The sequence below is a fragment of the Muscardinus avellanarius genome, assembly GCF_963383645.1.
Source record: "Muscardinus avellanarius genome assembly, chromosome: 17".
In the NCBI taxonomy this organism is placed as follows: Eukaryota; Metazoa; Chordata; class Mammalia; order Rodentia; family Gliridae; genus Muscardinus; species Muscardinus avellanarius.
Window position 1 is genome coordinate 57,228,795 of NC_137803.1, and position 24,717 is coordinate 57,253,511.

Genomic DNA, 24,717 nt, shown 5'->3' on the forward strand with positions numbered 1-24,717 from the left:
CACGGACAGCCTCAGCTGCTTAACGAGGCCCTTGGCAACTCAGTGACACCCTGTTTCAAAAATAAAAAGTCTAAAAAAAATAGGGTTGGGGTGTAACTCAGAGGCACAATGCCCCTGAGTTCCATCTCCAGTACTGCAAAATAATAATAATAATAATAATAATAATAATATCTATTAATTGTTTGTGGAATGAAAGACTAGTTAATTTGAGTTTTCTCACTACTTGAGCTCTCTCAATGCCAGTATGAATTGGGCATCTTGGAGAGCAAGATTAGTTCTTGGAGGTCACAAAGTTAACATTAAAGGTTTCCTATTTCCAATGTCACAAGCAGATGGATGGTTGGCCATTGCAGCTCAAGGCCCTGGAGGGTGGAAACAGTGTGACTTGCATATAAAACCTGAGTTTTACTGTTACCCAGGCAAACTGAAAGTCCTCGACTCAGCTTAAGTCGACTTGAATATTTGTAGTAACCATATTTGAAGAATATTTTCCAGTTAAAAATATTTTCACAGGTTTTAAGGTGAGGTCCAATATGAAAGATACTGTTAGTAGCTATCTGGGGTGTACAAAGAAAACCATATGGTCTTTATCCATAGGGAGCTTAAAATCAAGAGAATCTTAGTGCATTAGAAAGACGGGCTACAAGTGAATATAGTCTTGATTTTCAAAAACAAGATAGAAATTAATTCTAAATTTAATAACACTTAATGGGAATTTGTCATCAAGCTCAAGAATTTTTGGAGAAGATATTACAAAGAGATAATTTGTGAGTTGGGCATGGTAGCACATGCCTATAATCCTAGTATTTAGGAGGCTGAAACAAGAGGATCACAGGTTCGAGGACAGCCTCAGTAAGTAATGAGATTTTCATTAACCTAGCGAGACTCTGTTTCAAAATTAAAAGAAAATTAAAAAGATAGGGCTGGGGATGTAGCTCAAAGGTAGAATACCCCTGGGCTCCATCTCCAGTACCCCACACACATACAAAGAGATATTTTGTGAGTTTTCAGCAAATCTTCAGTCATTAGAATGAGTTCACTAAGAACAAGGCAAGTGAACCTGATTTTATTTCCTTACATTAACTGAGTTCTTAGATGGGTCAACTGGGAGAATGGAAAACAGCCTGTTTGGATTCGACCGAGGCTTTTGGTGGTGGCACTCTTAAGAACACGGTAGAGAATAAGTACTAGGGTACCGCACAATTGGGTGGATTTATTGGTTATAGTAGTTTTCTGTGCTGCGTAACAAAGCATACAGCTTATAACAACACCCAGATACAGTCCCACGGTTGCTGTGGGTCAGTAGCCCAGGCGCAGGATGGGTGGGTTCTCCGCTAAGGTCTCACCGGGCTGCAGGCCCCTCGAGGGTGGCTCTGTCAGAAGCTAGACTGGGGAGAAATCTGTTTCCATGATCCCACGAGTTCTTGGCACAAGTCACAGCCCACGGTGAGCTTCTCAACCTCTTTCTGATTTTATCTGGAGATGCCCTGAGCTCTTAAAGGCTAACCGTTTCTTGCCACGTGGCCATCTCACCATATCACATCGTCTTCTGAGCCTGCAAGGGAATCCCTCACTCCTGCTATGATGGCACCTTCAATAACGTAGCCCCGTCGGGGAAGTGACACCCCACCACCTTTGCCGTATTTTACTGGTCAAAAGCAAGTCACAGGTCCTAAGTTCAAGGACTGCACAGGGCATTGCACTGAGAGTCACTCTCGGGAGTATCTGCTACATGGGTTGAATGACCTGTCATACGGAGTGGCAGTTAAAGAGCCCCCGTGAGCCCAGAGGCAGGTCCAGATGGCAAGTGGCAGGACCCTGTTCGACAGCCTGGTCAGTGGCCGGCACGAGGAGGTAGATGATCTGATAACCCAAGGCTTAGGTGACACAGAACTATAGATGCCGGTGAATGTGTGATAGAATTATATCCACAATGATCTGGGAAGCTGACATGGTAACCAGGTAAAATGAAGGGACCCATAGATAGGGAACCCATGGAAAAGCTTGCTCAGAGGTAAGACAAGCTGACCAGCGCTGATGAGAGGGAGCGCGCGTGCAGAGCCGTGGGGCGTGCAGACCAGCGCTGATGAGGAGTGGGCATGAAGAGCCGTGGGGGGGTTGCTTGACGGGAAGCAATTAAAGGTGTCTTGCAGAGAAATGAATGTGATCATTGCATTAATAAAAATGGGACATAAAAAATGAAGGAGATGACCTGTTACTCTCTTTAGGAGTCCTAGAGGATAGTTTTTACTTGGGGGCCCTGACAAGGGGATTGTCTCCAGCTAGCATGCTCAGAAAAATAGGATAAGGATAATGGGGTCTGGAAATAATGTTCTGTGAGAGATCGAGGACCTAGGAACTTTAACCTAAAAGAACCTTCTTAGTGGGGACGGGGAAGCCATCTGTACCTATTTAAAGGGTATCTGAAGAGGTCCAGAGGGGGAAACAAAGACCAATGGGTAGTTGTTAAAAGATCAATTTTTGGTTAGATAGAATGTTCTTTATAAAAAAGTGTTGTTAGCCGGGCATGGTGATGCATGCTTGCAATCCCCGCACTTGGGAGGCTGAGACAGGAGGATCACGCAGGTTCGAAGCCAGCCTCAGCTGGCTTAAGAGACCCTGTTTCCAAATAAAATATTAAATAGGTCTGGGAGTGTAGCCTGGAGGTAGAAGGGCTCCATCCCCAGTACCACAAAAAAAAAAAGTGTTGTTACCTGAAAATATAATGGCTTTCTTTCTTCAGCAACGTGGGTACCCCAACTCCAGAACAACAATCATAAATCATAGGTGCAAGTCATACTGTTGAGTAAAAGGGCAGGCCTTCCGATGGTGAGGAAGTTCTTCCGTCTTCGATGCTTGTTCGCGTGCGCGTGCGTGTGTGTGTGTGTGTGTGTGTGTGTGTGTGTGTGTGTACTAGGGATTGAACTGAGGGGTATTCTTCCTCTGAACTACACTCATAACCCTTTTTGCTTTTTATTTTGTAAGAAGGTCTTGATGGGTTGCTGAGAGGCTCACTACATTGCCCAGGCTGGTCTTGAACCTGTGATTCTCCTGTCTCAGCCTCCCAAGTACTGGAATTACAAGCAGGCACCCCCATGACCAGCAATACTTGTTATGTTAATAATTTCTCACCCTAACTTCAGAATGAGGGCGGATTGCAGATTCAATGTGCACGCTCATAAAATGAGCGTGTTCTAAGTGCCTGTTGGACGTGTGACATCTTAGACTGGCATACTAGAGTACTTTTGATGTTTCCTAGCATTAATTTCATAGCTTTATGATTTCATTAACTTAATTGCTAGCTCATCTTCTGCAAGGAAATTTCTGACATACCTAGTTAATTGACCTCGTGGCTGGTCAGCTAAGTGTATGGAGAGCTCGTGGGTGGAGAGGGGACCCTGGGTATTTAAGTTGGCTAATGTTTCTGTTGTTTCTGTTTCTTTCTGTCAGCTAATCTTGTGTGAGTGGCAGGGTTTCTCCCAAGCCATGCCAGTGAGCCCTGACTACAATTCTGTGAATACTTATAGTATTGCCCGTTTATGGGAGAGGGAGCCAAGGCTTGCAGAAGTTTCAATAATTATCCAAGTGTATACAAATGATAGGCAGCTAAACAGGATTTGAACGTAGCTGCCTGATGCCAAAGCCTGAGCTATTACCTGCAAGGATAGTCACTGAAAGCGTGTGGGGCTCTTTCTTATCCCCCGCCACACAGGAAGGAGGCTGTAAGGATGTGGATTTTATTGTAAGTAGGGGGAGAATTCAAGCAAGGCGATGACACGACCTGATTGATATTTTTCAGAGATGATTTTGCATGCTGGGGGTGAAGCAGATTATCCCGGAGACAGGATTCAGACAGGTTGTGGAGCAGAGGGGTGGCGTGGCGTGGAGTGGGGGCAGTGGCAGGGAGAAGTGGGGCTGCTCTTTCTAGAGTTTAGCAGGGGAGTCGAGAGCGGCCCTGCCCTTACCCACAAGACTTCTCAGGCTCTGTTTTAGGCCGGCCTGGCCGGCCACGGCCTCGCCACGGTGAGAGGTCCACCAGCTCAGTGTGCTGTGGGCATCCAGAGCCAACAACAACTTACCCTACTCCTTACTGCAGATTAAACCCAGAGCCTCACGATGCGAGGCCAGCCAGCGCCCCGGCACATGGCAGCCCTTTTATATTTTGTTTTACTTTGACACAGCGTCTTGTGAAATTGCTCAGGTGGGCCTTGAACTAGAAAGTCCAGAGATGGGACTCAGTGGGGGCGACCAGCAGGCTGGGTGAGGCTGCTGAGCCGGCCCCGTGGATGGGCTGCGGGGAGCAGGGAGATGAGCGGCAGGATTAGTGTGAGCCCTGGGAGGAGGGCGCCGTTTGGAGGCGCCCAGTGGACACAGCTGGGTCTCTGCAGTGCTCAGAGCGCGGGTTCTCCTCACCCGGGCTTTCCTATTCCATCTGTCTCCGCTCTCATTGTTCATGGCCCTCGCTGCGAGTCGACCTGAGGAACTCGTCCAGCCAGCCCTTTTGTCCAGTCCCTTCAGCTACCAGCGCCACCACAGGTTCCCCAGAGAGCGCAGTGAGGGGGACCTGCTCTGAGCACAAGCGCCCCTGCATGCCCCGCCCCAGCACCGCACCCATCCTGCACCGCAGAGCTGGTCACTGAGGGCGAGGAAGCGAGGGATAAAGCTGGGCAGACTGCTGCTGGCTCATGGGCCTTCCATCTGCAATACTCAGAGCAGCCTGATGCTTTCCAGAACATTCTTACTGGCTCACACTGAATGAGGCCTGTTCCTCCAAGCCAGTCCCCAAGACAGCTTGCCTCCTTAAGGAGCAGAATCTCCTGGGCACGGCGGCACACACCTGTAACCCCCGCACTTGGGAGGCTACGACAGGACAATCCCAGGTTCAGGGCCAGCCTCCCAAACTTAGCAAGACCCTAGCAAAATAGAAAAATAAGTAGGCTGGGGATATAGCTCAGAGGTAGAAGCCCCCTGGGCTCAATCCCCGGTACCACAAAACAAACAAAAAGAAGCACTTTGCAAAGTACACTAAGAGTAAAATCGTACGCTTGGGGTTAAGGTTCACTGGGTCTCAGAGTAGCTTCTGCTGGCTTCTGGTACCCAGCGCTAGGAATAAATTAGACTCGGGTGCCCTTAATAAATCAGTCTCTGTTCTGTCCATGTTCAGGGAGGTCTGCCATGTGCCCGTCACCTGCTTCATCAGTGGCCTGCCTCGTTGTGACGTCACTGAGGTGGGGTGATCCGCACCTCCCATGTCCTTCATCCCAGGTCAAACAGCTGGGATGTGGCGGCTGCTGCCGGTTCCCAAACCGACACGTCCACCACGTCACCCCGGTGCCCTGTGCCGACCGCAGAGAATAGAGAACGTGTTTGTGGATGTTAAATAAAGCTTCAGAAAACTTACTTTCAGGGATGCAGTCAGTGAAGGCGTCAGTAAGTTTGACACTGGAGCTAGACTTTGAAAGATGCATGCGAAGGCTGAAGGCCGGGAAGCAACGCGGAACCTCTGGGGAGACTTCACATCCCAGCTACAGCATCCTGTAATATAAAAAGTCATTCTGCTCCACTGAAGTAAAAAAGGATGCACAACTTCTTAAAAAAAAATTCAGATATTATTTGGCAAGCCCTCTGAAGAATAATTTGATTCTTGACCCCGAGGTGAAGAGAGTCAGCTTCTGGAAGGTCATAAGAACTTTTTGATCTTAAAGGACAGTGTTGCGTTCTTTGTTTTAAGCACTGTGGATCGAACCCAGGGCCTCACACATGCTAGGCAAGAGCTCTACCACTGAGCTACACCCCCAGCCCCAGGAGGGTATACTTAAACCACCATTTCTCACCAAGGGCGCAGTTGGCTGCGATGCCTGTGACGGCCTCTGTGCTTTGGGAAGCGTGAGCGAGGGTGTGGGTTACCTGTGGAAGAATGCCCCCGAGTTCCATCCCAGGTATTGCAAAAAATATATATATATATTACCTTTTTCTGCCCTGTGCGTGCCCCAACCTTAACTCTAGAGGTTCTTAGCATCAAGCCACCAAGATTTGAGATATCAGTAGTTCAGGCGGTTTCTCGACTTTCCGCTAAGCACCAACGGTTTTGTTGGGAAGCACGGGTGGGATACAGGGCTGGGTATTTCCTCACCAAAGCAGAAAAGCCTCAGTAATTGTCTGCCTGAGAAAAGCTCGGTTTGTCTGCCTGAGGATTCACACTCCCAGCGCCCTGGTGTCTGTGGACACGAGGTTTTGCTAGGTGCAACCACAGGCTGCGTGGAGGGCTGGTGCCGCTTGCTGGGGAACCTCTGGCTCTGTAGCCGCTTTACCAGCCACAGGGGCACCCTGGGAGTTCAGAATCCCAAGCCAGGGAGCCGCCCGCCTGGCCTTGACGTGAAGTTAAGATTTAAACCAGTTTGGGAGCAAATTCCAGATGTGCTTCTGCGCGGGTCCTCACGAGTGCCTCTCCGTGTGGCCTCGCTCTTCTCCACTCTGCATTCAGCCCGTTACTATATAGGTCATAAACGCTCTGTCATTCCATATCAGGGCACCAGGTGCTAACAGTGGCTTCTATTTCACTTCCTCTGATTTTCACTTTAACTGCTGCCCAATAAAAGTTCAGACCTTTAAACACTCAAGCTCATCCAGATGCTAATAAGTGGTACCCACATCCCAGATCCTAGAGGAAAATGATTCCTAGCATGAACAGGCAACTTCTTATGAGGAGGAGTGCCGACCATTTATTTATTTATTTATTTATTTATTTATTTATTTAGTACTGGGGATTGACTCAGGAGCCTCTGAGCTACACCCTCAGCTCACCCCCCCCCTTATTTTTGGCAGTCCTGGGGATGGAACTCAGGGGCGTTCTACCTCTGAGCTACACCTCCAGCCCTATTTTTTTTTTTTCTTTATTTTGAAACAGGGTCTCATTAAGTTGCAGAGGGCCTCACCAAGTAGCAGAGGCTGGCCGCAAACCTGCAGTCCTCTTATCTTAGCCTTCCAAGCACTGGGATTTCAAGCATGTGCCACCATACCCAGCTCTCAGCCCTTTTTAAATTTTTTTTTATTCTTGAAACAATGTCTCACTAGGTTGCCGAGAGTCTCACTTCTTGCCGAGGCTATCCTGGGACCTATGGTTCTCTTGTCTCTGCCCCCCAAGTACTGGGAGAGCAGGTGTGCACCACCATGCTCAGCTTGTGCTGACTTTTAAAATAGTTTTAGCTCTTCTACTCAATAGCTGTTTAAAAGAAAAAATTTCAAATTTCAACCCTGTATAAGTGACCAAAGTACATTATGTGGATTGCTTTCTGTATGGGACACAGAATACATTTTCATGTAACCCGTATCTGAAAGTAGCGTACCCTCTTTCTGGTGGGTGTGCACCATGCCTGGCTCTAGAACAGGGGAATGCCAAGAGAAGTGCAGAGGTGTGCAGGAGTCCTGGTCAGGAAGAGGCTTGATGTCAGACGGCGCCCGCACAGGCTCGGTGTTCCTGAGCACGTAGAGATCAGGACTGAGCTTACGGAGGACGAAGGCAGAGTGGAATGAAGGGGAGAAATCACAGGTGCCGGGATCAGTGAGAGGTTGCCGTAGCCAGGCACGCTGGCGCGCTCACGGGAACCTGCCACATAGCAGCCACTGGTGACTTGTGTCCAATCAAGAAAGCAACATCGTTATCTCTATGGATGTAAAACTCTTCAATGAGTTATCAGTTGATAATAGAAATAATGGTGTCTAGCTTGGTGTCATATGTCTGTAATTTCAGCGTGTGGTAGGCTGAGACAGGATCAGCACAGATTTGATGCTAGTAGACTCAGGAATTTAGTGAGACCCTGTTTCAAAATAAAAAAATAAAATAGGGTTTGGGGTGTAGCTCAGTGGTAGAATGCCACTGGGTTCAATTCCTAGCACCAAAAAAAAAATATAAAAAGGGCTGTGTATGGTCGTGCCCACCTGTAATCCCAGTATTTGTTAAACTGAGACAGGAAGATAACAGGTTCAAGACTAGCCTTGGCAACTTAGCCAGAGTCTTGGCAACCTAGAAAGACCCTTTTTCAAAGCAAAAAATGAAAAGGGATGAGAATGTAGCTTAGAGGTAGAATTCCCCTGAGTTCTACTGTCACTACTGCCTACATACATACATACATACATCCAGCTGAGGGTGTAGCTCAGTGGTAGAGTGCCCCTGGGTTCAATCCCCAGTACTGAAAAAGGAAAAAATGTGATTACTGGAAAAATCTACCATAAAGCTGGGCATGTTGGCCCGCGTTTGTAATCCCAGTACTTGGGAGTCTGGGACAGGAGGATCACGGATTAGTGAGGCCCTCGGCAACTTAGTGAGACCTTGTTTCCAAATGAAGAGTAAAATAATAGGGCTGGGGTGTAGCTTGGAGCAGAATGCTCCTGGGTCCCACCCCCAGGACCACACACACACACACACACACACACACACACACACACACACACAATCTACCATAGAGACAGAGAATACCTCACACTGGAATTGCAACTGGAGTCCCAGGGAAGGCTGTGAGGATGAGAGGGGGAGGAGGGGTCCTGGGAGGAGAACGTAAACAGAACAACAGAGACGTAAACAACAGAGACGAGAAGGTCAATTGTGGGCACATCAGGCTGGAGGCACTGGGAGAACATTCCAGAGAAAGTGGACCATCTGATTAGCAGATAGAAGGACTCAGCAGAAACAGCAGGCGAGGTCAGGAAGAGGGGTTCAGGGAACAGGCACGCCGTCCCGGTCTCCCACAGCCCCCAGATATCCCAGAAGGTGCCTGTTTACAAGAGTCCTGGGCCTGGCCACTAGTACAAGCTCTTACAGCCCCAGTCCTGCCAGTAAATCTGAGCAGCCCCATGGGCTAGCCTTGAGTAAGAAGTGCACGCCTGTAATCCCAGTCCTTGGGAGGTGAAGCAGGGGGTCACGGGTTCTAGGCCAGCCTCGGCAACGTAACAAGACTCTCCGCAACCTACGAAGACCCTGTTTCAAAGTGAAAAATAGAAAGGGATGGGGGTATAGCTCAGAGATAGGAAGACCCTGAGTTCGACCCTCAGCACCACAGAAGGACAACTCAATTATATCTGTTTGCTCAGGTTGCTGTAATCAAATGCCACAGACCAGGTGGGTTTAAACGGTATCAACTTATGTCCTCATAATTCTAGAGACCAGAAGTCTGAAGATGACGTCTTGCAGGCCTGGGAGGTCTCGGCTTGCAGGTGGCCATCTTCCCCGTCTCCACCCACTCCTCCTGGTGTGTGTCCGAATTTTAACTTAATTTCCATTTTAAAGACTTTTACCTCCAAATACAGTCACATTCTTAAGTCCTGGGGGTTAGGACTTGTACATACAAATTTTGGGGGAAACCATTCAGCTCAAAACAAGAGCCAACAGTAGTATGATAAATAAGTAAGAATTCTTGTGTGTGTGTGTGTGTGTGTGTGTGTGTACATTTTATATGCTGGACATTTTAGAACTGAAGATGTTATAAGAAGGTAAATTCTTTGCACGCCATCACGACAGGCTTGATATTTATGTCATTCACTCATTGTTTTTTGCTTTGTTTTAGGTCCTCCTGGCCCCAGGGGTCCGAAAGGCGACCGAGGATCTCAGGGGCCCCCTGGTCCAACTGGCAGCAAAGGACAGAAAGGAGAGAAGGGGGAGCCTGGCCCCCCAGGGCCCGCCGGCGAGAGGGGCCCCGTCGGCCCTGCCGGCCCCCCCGGAGAGCGCGGCAGCAAGGGCTCCAAGGGCTCGCAGGGCCCCAAAGGCTCGCGAGGGTCCCCTGGGAAGCCTGGCCCCCAGGGTCCCAGTGGGGACCCAGGCCCCCAGGGCCCACCAGGCAAAGACGGGCTCCCCGGCCCTCAGGGCCCCCCCGGCTTCCAGGGACTGCAGGGCACCGTGGGGGAGCCTGGGGTACCTGGGCCGCGAGGGCTGCCAGGCTTGCCGGGGGTGCCAGGCATGCCGGGACCCAAGGGCCCCCCGGGGCCCCCCGGCCCCTCAGGAGCAGTGGCACCCATGGCTCTGCAGAGCGAGCCCACCCTGGCACCGGAGCCCAACGGTGAGTCTGAGCGCGCCTTTCCAGTGGGGTTGGGGTGAGGGGCAAGTGCCACCTGGACGAGCCCCTGCCTGCACCCCCTAATCCACAGAGGCTGCACTCGGCCCTGCAGCTCAGGCAGGCCCCATGTTTCTCTCGAGCGCTACCAGGCCTCGACCCCGAGCACTTCCTCACGACCGACAGCCGGGGCTGCCACCCCTGCCCGCACCCCCGTTGTATTCTCTTCCCGCTGGGTGTACCCCACTGCCATGCAGATGGTATCTCTGTGGTGACGCCCGGATTCCATTTCTTTTTGAGAAAGTGTCGTCTTGGGTCCTTTAGGCTCCTTGACAATGAAGCCTGTGGCAAAACTCTGAGTGGGTGGCAGGCAAGCTGTGCCCAGCCCAGATCCCACCTCATTTCCTTCCGTGGCACCCAAGCGATTAGCCTTTGCCTTTCCATGCGCCCAGGGTGGGTCCTGGGTTCTCGGGTCCTGTCCAAGGCTTCCAGATGACTCTGGAACATTCTGGGCTGTCCCAGCCTGCGTGGTTTTCGCTCCTGTGGCTGTGGACGGGCGGCAGCCCCGGGCTCTGCAGGGCCCCGCGGGCCGCTCCTGCCCACCCGGGCTGTAGCTGCGGCCTCGGGGCATCGCTCAGAGAAGGCCGCGTCTCTGCGTTTCTCATCAGTCCTTCAACCCGGTGCGTTCCTAGGCTGTCCGCCGCGCTGGAAGAACTTCACAGACAAGTGCTACTACTTTTCGGCGGAGAAAGAGATCTTTGAAGACGCGAAGCTTTTCTGCGAAGACAGGTCTTCACATCTCGTTTTCATCAACACAAGAGAGGAGCAGGTACGTCGGTGGCTGCTTGGTGGGGAAACTATAATGGAGGGGTGGCTTACATCTGCAAATCGCATGCTTGCCGGCCAGACCGAGGCACCGGGAATTCGTGGCCACGTAAACACGGAGGCTGCCGTGCAGGAATGTGCGCTTGGTCTGGCTGGAGCTTCGAGGGCACTGGCGGCCTGTCCTCCCGCTCCCACCTGGGAGATGGCACTCCTCAGTCACGGAGGAGTGGGGCGCCTCCCGGTGGCCACCAGGGGAACAGCCGGGCAGAGACCCGAGGGCCCTGGAAACCAGGGGCTGCAGCAGCTGTGGGGATGGGGTGGGTGGCCCGGAGCCCAGGAAGAGCAGGGAAGCCTGCGTGTGCACCAGGCGCTAGGAAGGTCGCTTCCTCTTTCAGTCCTTTACAACCCTGAGCGCAGGTCTTACGGTCCTCATTTGATGGAGAAGGAAACCGAGGCCCAGAAAGGTTTAAATGATTCGTTCTTGGGAGGCTGAGACAGGAAAATTGAAGGTACAAGATCCTGTTTTAAAATAAAAAGCCTGGGAGGTAGGATGCCCCTGGGTTCAATCCCCGGTACGAAGAATGAATGGATGAATAAATAAAGAAGTAAATGGACAGGCATTTATTCACAGGGTAACACATAAATACAGCGCCGAGCCTGCGGTCCGGTGAGCGGCCGTGCCGAGGCTCTTGGTCCCCACCCGTCCCAGGGACCTTCCTTCTTTCCCTCAGTACCTGCAGCAGCATCACCCTATGTCAAGGTGTCTGGTAGTAACTGACAAGTCGACAAGGAGAAGCCAGGAGTGTGGGCGCTAGCGTGTGCAGGCCTGGGCCCATTCCCAGCCCAGCCACGCGCCACCTTTGGGACGTAGGCCATGGTACAAGCTTGCAGACACTGCCTGCAACACAGCAGAGAGAGCAGGGGAGGCCAGGGGAGGACCTCCCAGTGCTGTCCCGCCATCCCTACCACATACGTACAGGCGGGAACCGGGCCCAGGCGACTCGGGCTCTCTGGGCGATATGGAGGAAGAGCGTCAGGTTAACATCACTTGTAACCCTGTAAGAGGAAAAAGTCAAAGCCCCACAAACAGTGCAATAAACAGGAGAACTGTGAAAGCCATTCTGATGAACTTCTTATGTGTGTGGCACTGGGGATTGAACCCAGGGGTGTTCTGCCACTGAGCTACCCACCACCCAGCCCATTTTATTTTGAAACAGGGTCTTGCTATGTTGCCAAGGGTCTCACTAAGTTTGCTGGGGCCATCCTTGAATCTGTGATCCTCCGGTCTCGGCCTCCCAAGTACTGGGATTACAAGCGTGCACCACCACACCCAGCTCAAACATCCTTTTTAAACTGTCTTTTCTGGCAAATGTTTTTAAAAAGTCCTCCAGACATCATTGACAGACTGTTTCTGTTCCAGAAAATAGTAACGCCTCTACGCTGATTTGTTTTTCAGCAATGGATAAAAAGGCAGATAGTAGGGAGAGACAGCCACTGGATCGGCCTCACAGACTCGGCACAGGAGAACGAATGGAGGTGGTTGGACGGGACGCCTGCGGACTACACGTGAGTCCCCACCCTCCCAGCCGGGGGCCTTGGCCCCTGGCCCCGCTTCCTACGCCGCCCTCCTCAGTGCCCCCAACCCTAGACCCTGTTCCCCAACACAGGCCTGTGGCACCAGGCGCGTACTTTCACTAGGGAAACTGTGATTGACACGTGCTACGGTGTCATTTAGGGTTTTTCTCTTTTCTTGCAATGGACTGAATTTTTTTCATTTCAAAGAAAAAAGGATCACAAACGCGATAAAACCACACAGTGTGGTCCTGCTGGCCAAGGATTTTCTTTAAATGCTACAAGGAAGGATAAGGAAGGCCCGGCGGCCTCAGGCACAGTCACTGCTTGCTCCACGTGTGTTTCTGAGGTCTGGGGATCCTTAAGGATAACACTCTTGGGGCTCCTGGGCTTCATCAGGCTTCTGGCCAGAATGAGATGATAAACTATAAGGCTTTGACTCCCTACCCGTGGGAAGTTCATGCACCATGCAGCTGCATTACAGAATAACCATCTGCTAAAATTTTGAAGAGACCAGGCGTGGTGGCGCACGCTTGTCATCCCCGCGCTTGGGAGGCGGAGACAGGAGGATCGCGCAGGTTCCAAGCCAGCCTCTCTGGCTTAAGAGACCCTGTTTCCAAATAAAATATAAAATAGGTCTGGGTGTGTAGCCCAGAGGTAGAAGGGTTTCCAGGAACCCCAGTACCACCAAAATAAAATAAAATAAAATAAAAATAAATAAAGAATAAGAAATAGGGCTGGCGGCGTAGCTCGGAGGTAGATGCCCCTGGGTTCCATCTCTAGTACTGAAAGCCTTTGCATGCAGGTGAGCGTTCGCGTGGTAGTTTTATATCTGTGTGTATGTGTGGTACTAGGGATTGAACCCAGAGGTGTCCTACTGTAAGACCCCCCGCCGAGGGGAGACCCTCAATCAACCTCGGGATAAGCGACGTCAAGTAGCACGAGAGACTACGTCCTTGATGCAATAGCAAAAGATAAAGGTTTATTAAGGAGCCAGTGCACTGGGGCCGACTCGTATAGGAGTTCGGCCCCGAGCCACTGAAACTGGGGGTATTTATAGGGAGAAGACCACTAGTTAGGGGGGGTTTGGGCTAGATTGCATGCGTTTACAGAAAATTACAGAATCATTTGAAAAGTACATTCTGTAGTCAAGTGTTAGATAAAATACCAGGTGTAGTCAGTAAGCTCCCGGGTCAAGGCGCTCTGGCCCAGACAGTATAGATAAGATGGGGCGGGCTTATCGCACATTTTACATTCCTAAGCTGTAAGCTGCAGTAAAATATACTTTTCTTTTTAACTATTAGCTGGCTGCCAGGGGCTTATGATTTTTTTTTTCTAAATGGAGCCTTTCACTACCTCTGAGCTACATCCCCAGCCCTCTTTTATTTTATTTGCTTTGAAATAGGGTCTCACTGAGTTGGTGAGGGTCCCCCAAGTTGTCGAGGCTGGCCACGAACCTATGACCTACCGTCTCAGCCTCCAAATACTGGGATCATGGGCGCACACCGCCAGCCCAGCCGTCTTTGTAGTTTCAAATCCTCCACGTGGACGAATATGTCTAGAGGACGTAGAAAGAAGCCAGAGCAAGGCAGGGAGGGAGGGAGGCCTCGCATTGAGGTGGATCACTGGGAAAGCTTCAGCGTCCCGAAGGCCAGCCCAGGCGGCCCGCGGGGCCAGCGGCTGCCTGCCTGCTCCTCCACACCTGTCCTGGGGAGAGGCAGCCATCCTGGGTGCACTGGCATTGGGGAATTCCTGGACCCACCCTGGAACTGAACGCAGCATCCAGCCCCGCTGGGAGGTGCTGCAGGAGCGAACAGGTGGGGTGTTGGCACTGAAGCGGGAGCCCCGGGGGCGGAGGAAGGGACGGGAGGCAGAGGTCATTAAAGGAAAAGACAGATCTATTTCTTTGACAGTCAAGAGAGCCAGGGCCTTTTTTTAAGGGAGCCGAAGGGAGCTAAGGAAAGGAAATAAGCCATCTCCTCCACTATTCTCCACTCCATAAATGCAAAAAAGGTCTGGGTTAGACTCACTAAGAAATTCAATCTTAAGCCTCCCTCTAAGGGGGAAAAAAAAGCGGATTGGCCCATATGGAATGGATTGAGCTGGAACGGGCCCTCTCTCCCAAGGTGAGACTTCCTCCTTTCCCTGGGACCCAGCAAGAAGGATGTGAGGTGGGGAGAGAGCACCAGCGTTGGTCCCGGGCCCCGAGGACTGCCGTCTCCACACACCCCAGCCACGGCCACCCTGCAGCCTCGGCGCTCAGGCCCTGTGCCCCAGCCGCAGTGCAGACGAGGGTCTCAGTTTCCACCCAAAGGAATACAGACGCATGTATAAATCCCCGGGATCAAATTCTAAAAGCAAGAATGAATTAAGCAGACATACTATGAGGTCTCAATAACCGAAGGCTAATTTAATTTGACATTTCATAATAAACACTGCGCAGACCAGGGCGAGGGCCAGCGCAGTCAAGAAGAGGGTGCAGGCGCATGTGCTCTGGAGCCAGGCGAGATCTGGGTCCCCGGTGGTCGGAACAACGAGACCCCTGTGAGCTCCCCAACCAGGCGAGATCTCAGCGTCCCCGTGCACAAAACGAGCTCGACAAAAGTAGCTGTGCCAGCATTTTGAAAAGTAAATGAGATTATATATACTGTATATGTCATATGGTGGGGTTTTTTGGAGAAAGGCTTAAGATTGAATTTCTCAGTGAGTCTAACCCGGACCTTTAAATTGCATTTATGGAGTGGAGAAAAGTGGAGGAGATGGTATTTTTTCTTAACTTAGCTCCTTTCGATTTATTTTAAAAAGGATCATGACTTCCTTGGCTTACAAAGACATAAATTTATCCTTTTCTTTAATCTGTACTTCCCAGTCCCATTTGCAAACCTCCATGACTCCTGGGTTTTGTTTTTGTTTTTGTTTGAACTGGGGACTGAACTCAGGAGAATTCTACCTCTTAGCTACACTTCAGACTTTGTTATTTTTTATTTTGAAACAGAATCTTGCTAAGTTGCTAAGGCTGGCCCTTGAACCTGCAATCCTCGTGTCTCAGCCTCCTAAGTACCTGGAATTACAGGCATACAGCACTATGCCTGGCCATGGCCTCCTGTTTTAGCTGCCAACACCCAATTTATATATGTATGATTGGAGTTTTGTTATTTGTGTGTGTGTGTGTGTGTGTGTGTGTGTGTGTGTGTGTGTGTGTGGTACTGGAGGTGGAACTCAAGGAGATTTTCTACCTCCGGGCTATACTCCCACACTTATTTTATACTTTTATTGGGAAACAGGGCCTAAGTTGCTGAGAGCCTCACTCAGTAGCTGAGGCTGGCTTCGAACCTGCGCGATCCTCCTGTCTCAGCCTCCCAAGCACGGGGATTACAAGCGTGCGCCACCACGAACGGCTCGTTTGTCTTTTTCATTCTTTTACTGGTGCATTGTAGTCATACATCTTAGTGGGATACAAGATGGTAGAGGCACACATGCACACGTCACCCAATTAGCCCTTCCCCATCCCCAACCCCTCCATCCTTCTCATGTTTGCTTAGTGGCTGATTTTGATATGCTGTGAATGAATGTACATCATGTACAGTAGGGAATTTTCTTCTCCCCTCCCCCATGCCCCCGTTAGGTCGCCTTATTTGCTCATCTATGGTTTCTCCTTCCTCGTCTAGAGTTCCTCCTATGACCCATTTTCTCCCTAGATTCTGCCCATTAGAGCGAATATCCTTTTTTTTTATTTTTGTGACTGACTAATCTCATTTAACATAATGTCCTCCACTTCCATCCATTTCCCTGCAAATGGCATCTTTTTCTTCTTTATGGCCGAGTAAAATTCCATTGTATACACATCCCGCAATTTTGTAATCCATTCATCTGTTGATGGACATCTTGGCTGGTTCCATAGTTTGGCTATTGTGAATTGTGCAGCTATGAACATAGATACACATGCATGGGGTTATTTATATATATAGTTTTATGTGTATACATAATTTAATACAGTGTGGAGAGAGCTTTAGGTCAAGATTGCTTGTATCAGTATTATTACTATTATTGTCATAATCATTAATTATCAGCTGGGCATAGTGGTACGCACCTGTAAATCCCATCACTTGAGAGGCTGAGACAGGGAGATCACAGGTTTGAGGACAACCCCAGCCAACTTACTGAGATTCTCAAGGTCTAGCAAGACCCTGTTTCAAAATAAAAAATAAAAATAATTATCATGGTAGAACAATACTGAATCACAGAATGCTACCACCTAGAATTGTTATATTGTTTTTCTTTTCCGTGTTTTCTTTTTTCAGTACGGGGGATGGAACTCGGTTATTCTACCTCTGAACTATACCCCCAGCCTATTTTTTATTCTTTATCTTGAAACAGGGTCTCACTGAGTTGCAGAGGGTCTCACTAAGTAGCTGAGGCTGTCCGCGAACCTGTGATCCACCTGTCTCGGCCTCCCAAATGCTGGGACGACAAGGGAGCGCCACCACACCCAGCTTTAGAACTGATATGTTGTTCAGTATCCTGACTGAGATGCTGCACCGTTTCACACTCAAGTCACACAGCAGATTTGTAAAGAAGACAAGAACTTTCCCTGTTATGCCCTAGGAGGAGAGACCGGCCTTCTGGGTCTCCACCAGTACAAATCTCCCCCAGCCCCTCTCTAGGCCCCAGCACCGCGTTTACCTCCCTCTTTGTTTGGAGGGATCAAGCGCTGACCCGTCCACCTCCCTCTCCTGCCACCACCAGTGATCTGTGGGTTTAGTGATCAGACGAAACAGTTATGAAGAATTATTGTGAAATAGCATGCCAACTATTGGATAACCCAGAGGGATGGCTGCATCCCCACACACAACCTTCCGAGAGCGAATCAAGAAGAAATGGAAATCCTGAACAAGTCAGTAACAGAGGTTCAAGTAGTAACCACAACCTCCCAAAGAATGCAGAACCAGAGCGCGCCGCTGCTCGGTCCTCCCAAGCATTCAGAGGAGGAGGACCACCAGCCCTGTTCAGCTCCTCCACAACCCAGCAGCAGACAGCCCGGGCCTTGCCCAAGCCACAGGAGAATTGTGCCAGAGCCTTCCTCTTGCCCTTTCTCCAGCACCCGCGGTCCTTCTGAAATCGGGGCTTCTGTGGCTCTCTCTGGCCTGAGGCCTCACTGTTCTTTATGCTGCAGTAAACAGACACGATACTGCTCGTGGCTTCGGCTCACGGGCCTCAGACTTACTCTCCGCCATCACTGAACCTCACGCTCTGCGCTGGCGCAGGCCCAGCAGGGAGCAGCCTGCGTGAGTTGGGCTCCGATAGCTAGGGCCTGTGCCAGGCCGGGTTCCCAGGCACGTCAGTGCAATGTCAACAAATGCTGCAGGGCAGTGGAGAGCGACAGGGTTTTATTTGCCGATGAAGGGCATGTTTTTTTTTTAACCTATCAGTAAATCATAGCATAAAAATGAATAAATAGTAAGGTCCTTTCCAAGAAAAAGATAGCTGGCCATCGTACATTCATACACATGTACACCCACATCTCTCTCCCCCCCCCCTCTTTCCCTCTCTCTGTCTCTCTCTCCCTCCCTCTCCCTTTCTTTCTCTCTCTTTCTCCTCCTCCTCCCTCTTCTTCTCCTCCTCTTCTTCTTCTTCTTCTTCTTCTTCTTCTTCTTCTTCTTCTTCTTCTCTCTATTTCTCTCCCTCCCTCTCTCTCTCCCTCTCCCTTTCTTTCTCTCTCTTTCCCCTCCTCCTCCCTCTCCTCCTCCTCCTCCTCCTCCTCCTCCTCCTCCTCCTCCTTCTTCTTCTTCTTCTTCTTCTTCTTCTTCTTCTTCTTCTTCTCTCTCTCTCTCTCTCTCTCTCTCTCTCTCTCTCTCTCTCTCCCTCTCTCTCTCTCTCTCTCTCTCTCTCTCTCTCTCTCTCTCTCTCATTTCATCTTACCACAGACCGGTGGAAACTTGATTTCTGGTCAGCACCAGCTTCCCAATGGGAGCCTGGGGCCCATTCACAGGCGCAGGGCGGCACCTTGTGAACCAGCCTGTGAGCTGGCCCGAGGGGTCTTCTCAGGAGTGTGGGGGCCGCGTCTGAGTGACAGGTGCTACCCCTGTTCTCAACATGAGAGACAGCTTCAGGACTATCTCACAAGGAAGGGGGCACAGTGACCTTAAATGTCACTATAGCTAAATTTCAATATCTCCTTTAATAACTAAAGAACAAATAGATAGGAAAGTCAATAGGACGTAGCAGATGCGATTTACTAATGTTTATGAGCCATTTCTCCCAACAACTGAAAATGCATTGTTTTCAAATGCATGTGGTACGTTTGCCAAGATAAACTATATGCAGGGCCATAAAACAACTCTCAGAAGATTTAAGAGAACGGGAATTAGACACAGTATGTTTTCTGGCCAAAATAAATTATAAACGAATAACAGAAAGATACCTATAAAATCCCACGTTTGGAAATTAAATGGAATACTTCGAAGTAAACCACAGATCAAAGAGGAAATCAAAAAATGTTTCCAAAAACATGAGTACATGATATATCAGAGTTCGTGGAATGGAACTGAAGCAGGGTATAGAGAGACATTTATAGCTTCAAAATATATAAATTAGACATATTTCTAAGGGTTGAAAAACAGTGATCTAAGCTTCCCCTTCCAAAGGGTAGAAAAAGAGCAAATTAATCCCTAGATAAGGAGCTCGAGGCCCTCAGCACCCCTCCCCAAGATAAGTAGAAGAAAAGCAATAGTGCTGACCAGAAAGCAGTGAAATAGAGCCCGGGGCCTTCTCCTCCCAGCGACACCCCCAGGCCCCTTTATTTTTTTATTTGGAAGCGGGGTTTCACTAGACTCCTGAAAGTCTCGCTACTTGCCAGGGCTGCCCTCGAGCCTGTGCTCCCCCTGCCTCGGCCTCCCGTGTGCTGGGATTGTGGGTGAAGGTGTCTCATTCGGCAGACTGTCGCTGTTCACGGAAGCCGCCCGCACCGGGCACGTGGAGATGCAGAGGACCTGGGCTCTCTCTGCCCACTCCGCTTGTAGTTGCCCGTGGTGAATCACCGGGGATAGGAGAGTCTTCCTAAGACTGTCCCAAAACACACTCAGATTTCCTCCGTCTCCTGCATGCTCTCCGGGGGACATTCCAGTGGTGGGGAGGTGCCATTACAGTTCAAGTACCTGCTGTCATCACAGTGATAACACATGCTTGCCCCTCTGCCCGTGAGGACTGCCCTGTACCATCTTGCTCGTGTTTTTACAATGTAGAACCATAGCTTCCTCTGATGCAGTAATGATCCACACTGGTCCACACTTCCTGTTCCCCCCCGAGTGGCACTGACTCGGGCCACAAGAGACAACTCTTCCACAACACAGACCGTGTGTTGCAAGACCTCCTGCAGCAGAGAAACCTTTCCTACCACTCTTTTCCGGTTCTGAGGCCAGGCCCTTAGCAGCAGAAGTTTCTTGTCCATGAGACCTCCATCTCATGGTTGATTGAGACACTGCTTAAATTGACAGGTTGCAAGGAGCTCTTCCCAAGGCAAGAGTATGTGCGGAATCCATTAGAATGACCCAGTCCCCGGGGTGCGGGTGTCCCACGCGCACCCGCTGCTCTGCTCGTGCTTTTCCGGCTCACCCGAGCTTGTCGGTACAGGTGTTCCCAAGGTACTTGGTGTACTTGGGTATACGTGCGTTACCGCCCAGTTACATACAATAATGTGGGACCTGGGGATTTTCAACGCAGCCTATAGCCTTTCTTCTTTCCAGAATCTACCTGTAAATGAGGTTAAGGCCCGGTAAGCTGGCACTCTCCCCCCAGATATATATAAGCTTGCACAGTCTAGAGTTTTGCCACCACCCACTTCAGGGAATTTTAGCTTCTCCAGAGAAACGCTTTGAGACGCTGGGTGTTCACTCTGCAGGAGGGACTGCCCCTGCAGCTGGCCTCAGGCCACCCAGCTCCTACCTGCGCCTGCCCAGCTCTGAGGGCACCTTTGGACGAAAAGCAGAATTCCGTGTCCCCGCAGGACCATATTCTGCTATTTTCATCCCAAGGAAAGCTTTGAAGTAAGCATTACACAAAGAAATTCTGTAGCCAAGAAAGCCAGATGGAGGAAGGTGAGAATCTCCTTATCACTGGTGACCTTTCTGGGTCGCCAGGAAGTTCTTCTTATCTACTGAGCATACAATTACTTGCAAGGAATGGCAAGGCAGTGATATTAAACAGGCCTGCTAAAGCCAAACAAGGCATATTTATACAGTTTGCCATTTAGTGCAGGGATCAAGAATATCAAATGTACCAGTGTATTACACATTCAGGCATCTCAGATCCCAGATTCTGTAAACAAAATTGGAATCAATCCTCCTGGCAGAAATACTGGCGGAGATGAACGGAATCCACGTGGGCATCTGTGTCCTGTAGGGTGGACGGAAATACACAAAAAGGTGTACATGAAAATAACCTGCTTTTTCATTCTAACTCCACCTTTGCCTGGCATCACGGTGGCAACCGGAGATTCTGAGCTGTTATTCCAGTTCCTTGAGGGCTGGGACTTGGTGCCCGTGTCTGCGGCGCCAACACTGCCCGCACGGGTGGGCGCTCTGTGGGTAGCTGGTGAGTGGGTGAGAGAGTGACTGTTTTCTCATTTTCCCTGCTAAGTAGCATCTCACTGTTACTCTCTGCAGGTGATGGGTTTCCTCTCAATTATATTTACATAATTGAGGGTCAAATCCCAAGACATACTTGGGAACTGGAGGGGTGTCAATTCGTTTTTTTGTTTTTTTGTTTTTTTGTTTTTTTTTTTTTGTTTTTTTTTTTGCATGCGTCTGGGGATGAAACTCAGGGGCATTCGACCTCCGAGCTACACCCTCCACCCTCTTTTCTTTATTTTGAAACAGGGTCTCATTAAGTTACGGAGTGACTCACTAAGTAGCTGAGGCTGTCCGTGAACCGTGATCCTCCAGTCTCGGCCTCCCAATTGCCGGGATTACAAGCGTGCGCCACCACGCCCGGCTGGAGGTGTCAATTCTACCTTGCTTCCCACCTCTATTTTTGGGGGGTGTTGGATCAAACCCAGGGCCATTCTACCTCCAGGCTACACCCCCAGCTCCATTTTATTTTGCAACAGGGTCTCACTAAGTTACCGAGGCTAGCTTTGAACCTACGATCCTCCTGTCTTAGTTTCCTAGGTGCTAGGACTACAGGTGTGCACCACCACGCCCTTTTGACAGTAAACTTCATCTTCTTTGCCAACTGCCCTCTGTTTTTGCTGGTCTTACTGTCAAAAGCGTCTGCACAGAGGTGTATGCGATAGCCTTGTGGTGCAGTTGTATTCACACAGATCTATGTACACACAGGTGCAGAAGTCAGCTTCCCAGCAACCATTAGAATGGCATCCATCTAATCGCGCGGAAAAAGTATTCGCTCTCTCAGTACAGTGATGGGAAAGCCCAGTGAGTTGCTTTCATCATAACAAAGATAAGCCTGCAGGGAGATGCTGCAGGATGCATTACTCTGCAAAACCAGCTTCCCGATCTGCAAGCGAGCGTCCACTGCTGTGTATGTGCAGGGGGGTTTGTTTTGAAACAGAATCTCACTAGGTTGCCGGTGGTCTTGCTAAGTGGCTAAGAATGGTCTCTAACCTGCAATCCTTCTGTCTCAGCCTCCAGAGTACTCGATTTATAGACCTGCGCCGCCACGCGAGGCAATGCACAGCTCTGTAAACAATGCATTTTCATTTGTTTGTTTGTATTCCTCTGCTGCTTACGAGTAAAGAAAACCTCTTTCACTGTACAAATAATAATTTCTGTTCAATTAAAAGAAATTGGAAAGCCGGACAGCCAGATAACTGGGGCCATGGCCACGGGCCGGGAGAAGATTGTGCTGGGTTGATTTATGCCGGACAGTGGAACGATTTCCAGTGTGAAGACGTCAATAACTTCATTTGTGAAAAGGACAGGGAGACAGGTAAGCAGTGGACGAGATTTCAGAGGGTGCTGGGCAGCTCCGTTCTGTTGAAGGGAATCGTGGGGAGGGAACCTAGTGCAGCCTCTGCGATTAGGCTCCCGTCCTGGTCTTGCTGTTAACATGGCAGGTGATCGACCTCAAGGGCATAAGAATTGTGTCTTTTCTCATAGGGTTCTTGAGAGGTTGTTGAGTGAATAAATATACCACATATATCGGTACTACTTCATAATATCATATTAACTGGTTCAGGTCTGTAGCTTGTAATGTTGTCAGTTAAATGTTCTTTAAGGTATGTCCCCAGCATCATGTCTGGTCCGTGGAGCCATTCACACGCCGGGGCCGCGCAGTCAGGAGCACGCAGATTTATTGAGCATCTACCTTAGGCCAAATGTTATACTAGATAGTGCAGGGTTCAGTCTGCTTCTCTTATATGCTCATAAGCCAAAGAGGCTTTGGGAAATCTTGACTTCAAAAGGTACTTATCTAAGATTCCATTTGATATATGACACTCTTCAGAATGGGGTATCTTAGTTTTTTTCGTCAGAACTACATTTTAAAGTTTGGGAGAGAGAGAGAAAATGAAAGATCTTAAGTTGTATAAACAGCCTTACATTTCTTTGGGGATGATGACATTTTTCTAAGATTAGATTAGTTCTAACTGGCACAACTTTGTGAATATCATTTTAAAAAAAAATACTGAGTTAAATACTTTAAACAGGTGACTTGTGAATTATATTTCAAAATAAAGGTGTCATTTTTAAGTGGCAAGTAAAGCCCTTATGTATATTTTGCTTGAATTATTTTGGAAGTATCTGGGGCACAAAATAGCTATATAACCATTTAGAAGACAATTAGTTCTTTTGATATTTCAAGCGTGAGAAACCTCAAAACACATAAAGAACCCATGGCCTGGTTAGTTAGAGAGATAAACGTGAATATCTAAATAAGAGACTACAGTCGATGCTGACAACACGGATTTGTCATTTGTGGGCCTTTTTTGGCCATTTGGGATGTCAGCAGAGATTAGGCTTCCCCAATTTCAAAATGAAATTTAGACCAGATGTGGTGGCACATACTTGTAATCCCAGAACTTTGGGAGCCTGAGACAAAGGGATCACAGGTTCAAGGCCAGACTCAGCAACTTAATGAAGCCCTCTGCAACTTAATAAGACCCTATTTCAGAATTAAAAATAATAATAAAATAGCATTGGGATTATAGCTCAGAGGCAGAATGCCCCAGGTACGTAGGTAGGAAGGAAGAAGGGAGAGAGGGAAATTTAGCTTTTACTGAATAAGAACGTCTAGACATTTTGTTTAAAAAGCAAACACTGGTTGATGTATTTGAATACCTTTTCTAAAGATTTCCTCTTTTTTGAGTTGCACATAAACTTTATTCTTTGAAGAAAGCTAACGCCTCTCCTTATTCTCTCCCTAGTACTATCGTCTGTGTTGTAATGGTCTTTGGTGGAAGGACTTGAGCAGATTTTCAGACTGATTCTCACAGGCAGAGGATCCTCCTCCTGACTGCGTCCCCTCCTCAGCAGATGGGGGAAGCACTGAAAGCCGGTCGCAGAAGAAATCGACAGCCAGTGTCTGCCATCGCCCGAGAACTCGGGAACCGAACCGTTTCCCCGTGTGATATGTTGGTTCTCAGCGTGCAGATGGACTGGGTCGCCTATAGTTTTCCCACCTGATACCGTACAATTATGCAAATGATCTCTTCCAAAGTATGGAATGCTCCAATCAGAGAAAGACTATCGGTTGTGGAGCTACAGGAAGAATTTAAATATATACTGTGTAAACAGTGCCTTATATTTCCAAAGTCCCAAATGTAGAAAAATATGCACACATTCAGATATATAGGCCAACTCTTAGTAATAATATGAAATACACTTAAAGAGCTGTTAAACTTTGTATTTTTGTACAAAATATTTGCCTTTTACAATTATTTTCCTTTCTTGTCATTTTTACCAATTTAATACATGGAGCCAAAGAAAACAATAATGGTACTAATAAAATCGCACAGGGTTCTTGTCAGATTTAATTCTACCCAGTGACAAGTAATGTTTTGAGTTGTGGTTTAAGAAATCATTAAACACACACATGCACGCACACACACACACACACACACACACACACACACATGCGCGTTTTTAATGTATTGTTTCCTCCAAGAAGTGAATCACTGCAGGTGTCTAGAAGCGCCCTGACAGGCTTTGCTGGTACAAATCAAGCCTGAGCACATACAGGGCTCTCACCTGCCCCTGTCCTGGCCGTGTGCCCCGCGGGCCCCGGGGAAGCGCTTGGTTCAGGATTTTGCCTTTTGTCGGCGGAG

General features: G+C 49.0%; 1 protein-coding gene across 1 annotated transcript in view; it reads left to right on the forward strand.

The window, feature by feature from the left end:
• COLEC12 (collectin subfamily member 12) overlaps window positions 1-24,717 on the forward strand; it is a gene marked incomplete at both ends in the record, with an annotated part of 199,253 nt that overhangs the window by 143,471 nt on the left and 31,065 nt on the right. The window contains 4 exons of the mRNA XM_080714723.1: window positions 9,561-10,049; window positions 10,736-10,872; window positions 12,325-12,434; window positions 22,237-22,382. Coding sequence (XP_080570849.1) covers window positions 9,561-10,049; window positions 10,736-10,872; window positions 12,325-12,434; window positions 22,237-22,382 — 882 coding nt within the window. The remainder of the gene's footprint in view (window positions 1-9,560; window positions 10,050-10,735; window positions 10,873-12,324; window positions 12,435-22,236; window positions 22,383-24,717) is intronic.